Here is a 7577-nt window from a genome sequence, read left to right on the forward strand (position 1 = left end):
AAAATTTTAAGATTTAGAGTTTAATCGTAATATGTAGAAGTTATTATGTAGCTCCTACAATAGGTAGAAGTTACTAAATAGTTGTTATAATTATTTTAAAATAATTTTAATTAATTTAAAGTTATTTTGATGAAGTTAATATACTTTTTTGACTAAGTTAACAAAGAGTGTTTTGATATAACATTTTCAGAATTTAAGAGTTAAGGATTTAAGCATAACGTGTAGAAGTTATTTAGTAGTTGCTATGATATATTGAAGTTACTCGATAATTGCTATAACGTTAAGAAGTTACTCGATAACTTCTAAATATAAAAAATCAACTATTTCAATGTTTAAAGTTTAACATTTAATATTCAAAATTTTATGATTTAGAGTTTAATCACAACATATAGAAGCTACGTGATAGTTATTATAGTATGTAAAAGTTACCCGATAATTATTACACATAAAAATCAAGTAATTCATTAAAACTTTAAATCCTAAATCATAATCTTCGAACACTATTATACAAATACTCTTTACTAATTTATTTAAATTATTTAAATTTTATCAAAATTATTTTAAATTAATTAAAATCACTAAAAAATAATTGTAATAACTAATTCGTAGCTGTTATCGTGTGTAAAAATTATTAAATAGTTATTATAATACTATAATAATATTATATTAAGCTAGTAGTTTCTAGGCATATAGCTACTCAGTAACTTTTATACATTGTAATAGTTAATTGTTATAATAACATTAAGAATATTTTTAAGATAAAGTGTCTTTTATTGTTTTTTAAAAACATGTTCTTGTGATGATTTAATTTTTGTCCGAAAATAAAATTAATACTTCATATTCATATTTTGACTAGGAGTGAAGAAAAATATTTAAAATTTGGTATACGATACTTATTGCATCCTAATATATCGATTTTAGGCGTACCAAAAATTTTAATATGATATTATACCATATTTAATTTTTCAATATCAGATATAAAATTTATTATTATTATTATTATTTTTTTTTTTTTTTTTTTTTGGTATACAACCAATTTTTGAGAGGATATTGGGATGAAATTTTTTTAATTAAATTTTTCGGTAAGATAATAACATACTTACAGAATCACCCCTAGCTAAACCAACAAAAAACCAAGAAAAAGTGCCTTAAAAGAATTGGTCAAAGAATTTGCCCGTCAAAAGGTAACTTCAGCAAGATCAAATATGATAGAACTCGTGAAAAACATGTACAACTATTTTGTTTACCTTACTTTGCATTTACGAAAGGTTAAGGGCTTATATGATTAAGTACCACCGAGCAGGATTCTATTCTACGCCGCCGAAGCACCTTTTCCCTTCTTTCTGCCCAACTTTTAACCCGCAATAACATGGCGGGTCCCACGAACATTGCACACTTGCTGAGCCAACGACACGAGATGGCAAGAAACCGAGTCCGAATTGACATGTTAAAGAAGAAAGGTCGAGCTCGCCCTCGAGTGCCCCGGCCGGGGTTCCGGTGTGCTTCACCCTTAATATACGTACTCCAATTTACCTTCTTGATGATTGGACAGGAACCCTTGGGCCCACCTGGGCCTTTGAGTAATTTTACCGATCATCCGCTTTCGGTCGCTTTTCTCTCACGATCCAAATGGAAGCTTCTCTCTCTTTTCCTCCCTTCCCCCTTCTCCTTCTTCTTCTCGCGATCGCTTCGAGTTCCGTCGCCCATCGAAGCTCCTCGTCGTGCGAAGATGCCTGCGTGGTGGAAGGGGAAGCACAAATCGAAGTCGAAGTCCGTTCCCCGCCCTGGAACGGAGCAAGAGACGCCGTGCACGCCGGCGGGGACGCTCGAAGATCAGTTTTTGGACTCGAGGCACGGGAGTAAGGAGAAATTGATTAGATTTGACGAGTTTGGCGTCGCTAGTAAGATTGGGGAGTATCCCATTGTCGGCGATCGAGGCAGGGGAGGAGGTGGATCTCGGACGTCTGGTCACCCTCTACCGCTTCCATCGACGGGATCTGCTTCGGCCTCAACGTCGGCTTCGGCGTCTGCTTCGACTTCCAGTGTTAGCTCATCCGGGTCGGCGGATGAGACCCCGCATCTTGCGTCCTATAGGTATCTCGTTCGTTTTGATATATACTTTTCCTTGTAGCCAATTGGAAGTAGAATTTCACTTTCTGTAGATGTGAAAAAAAAAAAAAAATTTAGGCGATCTCTTTGATCTTGGGCTATTTTCCGTTGAAGGAAATGATTTTTCGGCTCCTAATGTTCTAAAGCTCCAGATAAAATATTCAAACTCAGAGCTCTTTTGTGAGGATTTTCACATATGAGCATCCATCGAATGATAAGTCTTGGCCCTAAACCTTTTCTTTGATGCTCCATGCTATTGATCGAGTGTATTTTTTTCCCCATGAACAGAGTATTTGTTATTTTCATTCTTGATTTATTTTTAACATGAATGAATTAGACCAAGGAAAAGCTTCTGTCAAAATCGAACTTTTCTATTTGTGACCTTCAGATTCACTGTCTGCTCATTGTAGGTGTTCTGACCTCGTCATGGGAGGAAAAAATGGAGGGCGTGATTTGCAAAGGCATGAGCATGTGGCTGAAAGCAAGCAACACTTCTTATGCAGTCCGGTTTTGGAACATCTTAATGGCGAAAATTCATATTCTCATGCCGAAACTTATACAGAGACCATATTTAATAGAAGAACAGCAAATCCTTCCCCTGGTTCGAGAGGACATCATTTTCCAACTTCACCTGTACATCCCAGTTCAGTTGGTTTATCCCCAACATCGTCAAATCGCTGGCAAGATAATTTGCGCAGCCCGCCTCATCCGCTACCTCTGCCTCCAAGTTCTCCTAGCTGCTCTCCTCGTTCTCCTTCTTCTTTTTCACGCTCTCCTAAGACACAGTGGAAGAAAGGAAAATTACTTGGCAGGGGTACCTTTGGCCATGTCTATCTTGGATTCAACAGGTACATGCTTTTGTAAGCGGTATACTTTATGTGCGTCTGCAAACCTTTATAAACTTTCTATACTCACTAAAAGAAACTAAACCCTGTTTTAATGGATGAACTTACATATTTTGTCTATTAGGAGTATCCTTTACTAAGCTTAGTTCCCTTTCAGTAAAGTTATTTATTATTTAAATGCAGAATATGATTCAACATTACGTATGTCTTTTGTGTCCTTGCTACAGTGAAGGTGGGCAGATGTGTGCCATTAAAGAGGTCAAAGATATCTCTGACGACGCAAATTCTAAGGAATCTCTCAAACAGCTAAACCAGGCAATCTTCTTATCTTTGGTTTTGACGCATAAGATGCTCTTTGTATTATTATTTTTTTTTTGTGACTGTGGTACCCAATTGTCATTTGAATGTAGCTGCTAGTCATGAAATTAAGAAATTAACTTGAACCTTTTTTGTCCACTATGCCAGGAAATAGCTTTGCTTAGTCAGCTCTCACATCCCAACATTGTGCAGTACTATGGCAGCGAGCTAGTGAGTTCACCATCATCCCTTACCTGTATGAAATTAGTTATTGTTCACTATGATAATGAATTTAGAACAAGTTAGATTTATGATTATTTGCCCTTTTGGCTAGTTTTACTTGGGAAAGTTTGCTTAAACAACTCATCAAGTTTTGTTTAACTTTTGTTCTGCAGACTGAAGACACCTTATCTGTTTTTCTTGAGTATGTTTCTGGAGGTTCTATCCACAAAATACTTCAAGAATATGGCCCTTTTGGGGAAGCATTAATACGTAACTACACTGCACAAATACTTTCTGGACTTGCTTACTTGCATGGGAGGAATACTGTACACAGGTATTTAGCAACTTGTGTTTCTAGTTGCAACTAACACCTTGCATATTTTCCCATCTTCTATATTGGCTGAAACTTGAATATAATCTCGCAGAGATATTAAAGGAGCAAACATACTGGTAGATCCTAATGGTGTAGTCAAACTTGCTGATTTTGGCATGGCTAAACATGTAAGGTTCTTGCTGGTTTTTTGCTTACAGAATTCTTGTACAATTGAGAAGTGCTTAGCTAGTGTGATTCTAAGCTAAAATGATTATTCATCCGCTAAGTACAAAATCACTGTCACTTGGTATATTACTAACTCCGTCAGAATGATAAATTTCATGAGAAATCATCTGGTCAATCTATAAGATGATAATCATTGGGCATAATACCGTCTGAGTCACACTTGTGTAATGTGTACCTCTGGATTTCCAATCTGTTAGTCAAGAACTGAATCTATTTGATCTTTTCATGCTTCTCTCTTGTTTTACAAAAGGCCCATTATTTGTAGATCTCAATTGTCTATTTGTATTTGCCAACGTACTTGGAAGTACACAATCCAGATTGGGGTCAAGACTGCAATGTTGATGAGATGTAATTTCAACACTATGAAATTTGTCTCCTTCAACTTCCTTGTTTTTAGAAGGTGCATGATAAGAAAAGAAAGGAGGAATTGGGCATGAAGGAGTTGTAAGGATGGAATCTGGGAACAAAGATCCTAGAAGAGAGACCACTAAAGAATTTTCAAATGAGAAGCAAACCTTTTTTCCTACAGAAGGAACAAATTGATGGCCACTTTTAATGTTATGTTCGAACAAAATACAGTTATAGAGAGACTTAGTACTATTCCTTTTAGTTGCTTGGATTTGCAGAGAAGAAAATCCATTCTAAATCATGGTAAAGATGGTTTACATTTAATATGAATATGTTTATCGTTTTAGACTTTCTTTTTCATATCTTTCTGTTTAATTTAGGCCTTTCATCGTAAAAATTATGTTTCTGGAAGAATAGGTTGATCTAACGAATGGACTTGGCTAAGGAAAAACCATTCTCATCAAATGTCATGAAAGGAAACAGAAGAAAGAAAGGTGTGCCATAAATTATACATGTGCTATCCATTCTAAGTAGGAATTTTAAGAATTAACCCAAGTGGTCAATTAATAGCTAAAATTTAATAATCTTCAGCAAATAAATGTTGATAACGTCATCATTACGCGCTGCTAAGAATTGGTAGAGAAGTTTATGTACTAAAGCACTGGAATAATGGACACAAATCTGTCATATTAATTTAAATTCAATCTCAGAGGAGAAATTAAAGCGGATTGAAGGAACTAAGGCTAAGTGAGGTCAAACTGAAAGATAGTGAATGCATGGACTACAAATATTTTGTTCCTGAATGAAATTATGTTTAACATGGATGTAATGTATTAACTTCAAGAAAAAGTAGACTTGGCTCTCTTTTATTCTATTATTCATGTGCTGGATATTTTATTTGCTGTGCCTATACTGAAGGTTCCTTTGTCCTGCTAATTTATGTGGTTTCTTATTTTTCTCCTTTTTTTACTCTATTTTTGACATTGTTCATTGGGAAACAGATGAGTGCATACACTTCAATACGATCTTTCAAAGGAAGTCCTTACTGGATGGCTCCTGAGGTAAACTTATAAAATAATCCTTTCAAGCAATAAGTTTGCACATAGTTATGCACTTAGCCTTTTGGAATTTATGTAGACCACTAAATGCACAAATCCTTGTAAACTTTTACTAATGCAGGTTGTCATGAATAGCAGTGGCTATGACCTCACGGTGGATATATGGAGTCTGGGTTGCACAATTATTGAGATGGCAACTTCCAAGCCTCCATGGAGCCAATTTGAAGGGGTATGTTATCCTTATTTCATGCTTTATTTTGCAATAGAAATAAATGTCCAACATGGAAGCTCTTCCAAGATAGTTTTCAATATATTAGACAAATCTTCATATTTGTGTTTATGTTCCAATCAACAGGTTGCTGCGATATTTAAAATTGCTAATAGTAAAGATATACCTGAAATCCCAGACCATTTTTCTCCCGAAGCAAAGGATTTTCTAAAGCTATGCTTGCAGCGTGACCCTTCTGCACGTCCCTCAGCAGCTCATCTGATGCTTCACGCCTTCGTTCGAGACCAAACATCTATCAAGGTTGCAAAGTGGAATACGGTTAACGATGTGCCCTATTCTGTCCCCAAGGCAAGTCAAATAATGGTAATCTCAGAGAAACTTATTTGGCATGCTTAAATCTAACTTATTTATTATATTCACATGATGCTATTTAAAAGAATCTCATGTTTTTGAATTGGTTCTTTGATTAAGTAAGGTGAACTTGATCTGTATACATATTTCCATTAACATGCAGTGACAGAAGTTAGAAATGTGTTGGAAACTAATTCCCTGTATAAATTGTTTCTATAATTTTTGTCCACAGGCAATATTAATGTTGCTTCCTTGATGCACCAACAGGGCACTAAGGATTTTTATTCGAATAGAAGTACTCCTCTACAGGAAAGAGATTATAGTATCAGATACCCATCCGGATTGCACTCGATGTCTCCCCTATTGTCCAAGAACTCGAGGTATTCAGGTTCTAGCTTGGAGTTACGGATTCCTATTATTTCATGGACTAGCATTCAGTGTTTTCTTCTTGCAGGGACTTGCCTAGCATGAGGGTGAACATGTCGTTGCCTGCCTCCCCTTGCTCCAGTCCATTAAGGCAATTCAAACAGTCTAATAGAAGTTGTTTACCTTCTCCCCTCCATCCAGCTTATTCAGCCGAACCAGTCAATTACAATCCAGTGAATTCATCACTCTATCCAACGAAGCCAAGCTATAACCCTTCAGATCCTTGGCTTGACATTACCCTGTCCAAGGCTCCAATGCTCAATGGATCTCCTCGATGATTGAGCATCTGTTTGTAAAAATTGAAGCTGCTGGGTTAACAAGGACTTCAGCTTGTGGATGAATGGGAAACTGGTTTCATACAACTGTTCATCCACTCTATTCTTCATCAGATTGCTGCTTAGGAAGTGTCATGAGAGGTCCACCGTTGTGTTTTTGTAACTGGTATGCTAAGTTTTGCTTCTTGTCTTTAGTTCTGTTCATACTTCATAGCATACGTAGCCACCAAATACAATCAGTTTTCACCACATTGTGAGAGCAAAATTGTGTTCGTAGTTTGTAATTCATGTTAATGGAGAAAAATGAAACGGGAAAAGAAAAAGAACAGAAGCAAAGTTTCAGGCAATTGCATTGCAAGTCTTCTTTGAGTCGTATAGTTTAATATTAAAATGATGTGAGTTTGGGATCTCAAAGAAAAGAGAAGATAGACCAGACATTGGTCTATTGATCAATTAGGTGTATGAAATCTAAAAGAGATCAGTATTAGAGGTTGAGAAACTTCATACTACATTTTCTTCTATATAAAATAGAAAATAAAGAACATAAAGAAGATAATATTAGAATAGCTAGAAGCTTTAGAATGAGAGCGAATATATGTTTTTTCTTTCTTTACATGAAAAAAAATAGCAGTTTAATAAATTTGTTATAGTTGTAGATCATTATAGAAAAAAAAAAAAATAATGTCACAGTGCGTTTTTAAATTATGTAAAAAAAATTAAATCATATAATTAACTTATAGTCGACTGTAAAATGATTAGAAATTAAAAAAAAAAAAATCCAAGAATATATACTCATTAAAAATTAATCTTTACCTCATTAGGATGAATCTGCTTCTCTGATCTACTGAACATACGTGG

General features: G+C 35.4%; 1 protein-coding gene across 2 annotated transcripts; it reads left to right on the plus strand.

Annotated features, from left to right (window-relative positions):
* The first annotated feature begins 1638 nt into the window (after positions 1-1638).
* LOC122002657 (mitogen-activated protein kinase kinase kinase 3-like) lies at positions 1639-7066 on the plus strand. Of its 2 annotated transcripts, none has more exons than XM_042557917.1 (11): positions 1639-2094; positions 2520-2957; positions 3182-3269; positions 3420-3482; positions 3647-3807; positions 3899-3974; positions 5382-5441; positions 5560-5667; positions 5794-6030; positions 6286-6398; positions 6473-7066. In XM_042557917.1, exons 1-11 carry the CDS (start codon positions 1730-1732, stop codon positions 6720-6722), a joined length of 1959 nt encoding a protein of 652 aa, XP_042413851.1. In that variant the 5' UTR covers positions 1639-1729; the 3' UTR covers positions 6723-7066. The 2 variants fall into 2 exon arrangements, with proteins under 2 accessions (XP_042413851.1, XP_042413852.1); XM_042557918.1 differs by having other exon boundaries at positions 5794-6015.
* Positions 7067-7577: the final 511 nt, after the last annotated feature.

The sequence above is a fragment of the Zingiber officinale genome, chromosome 7A, assembly GCF_018446385.1.
Source record: "Zingiber officinale cultivar Zhangliang chromosome 7A, Zo_v1.1, whole genome shotgun sequence".
Taxonomy (NCBI): domain Eukaryota; kingdom Viridiplantae; phylum Streptophyta; class Magnoliopsida; order Zingiberales; family Zingiberaceae; genus Zingiber; species Zingiber officinale.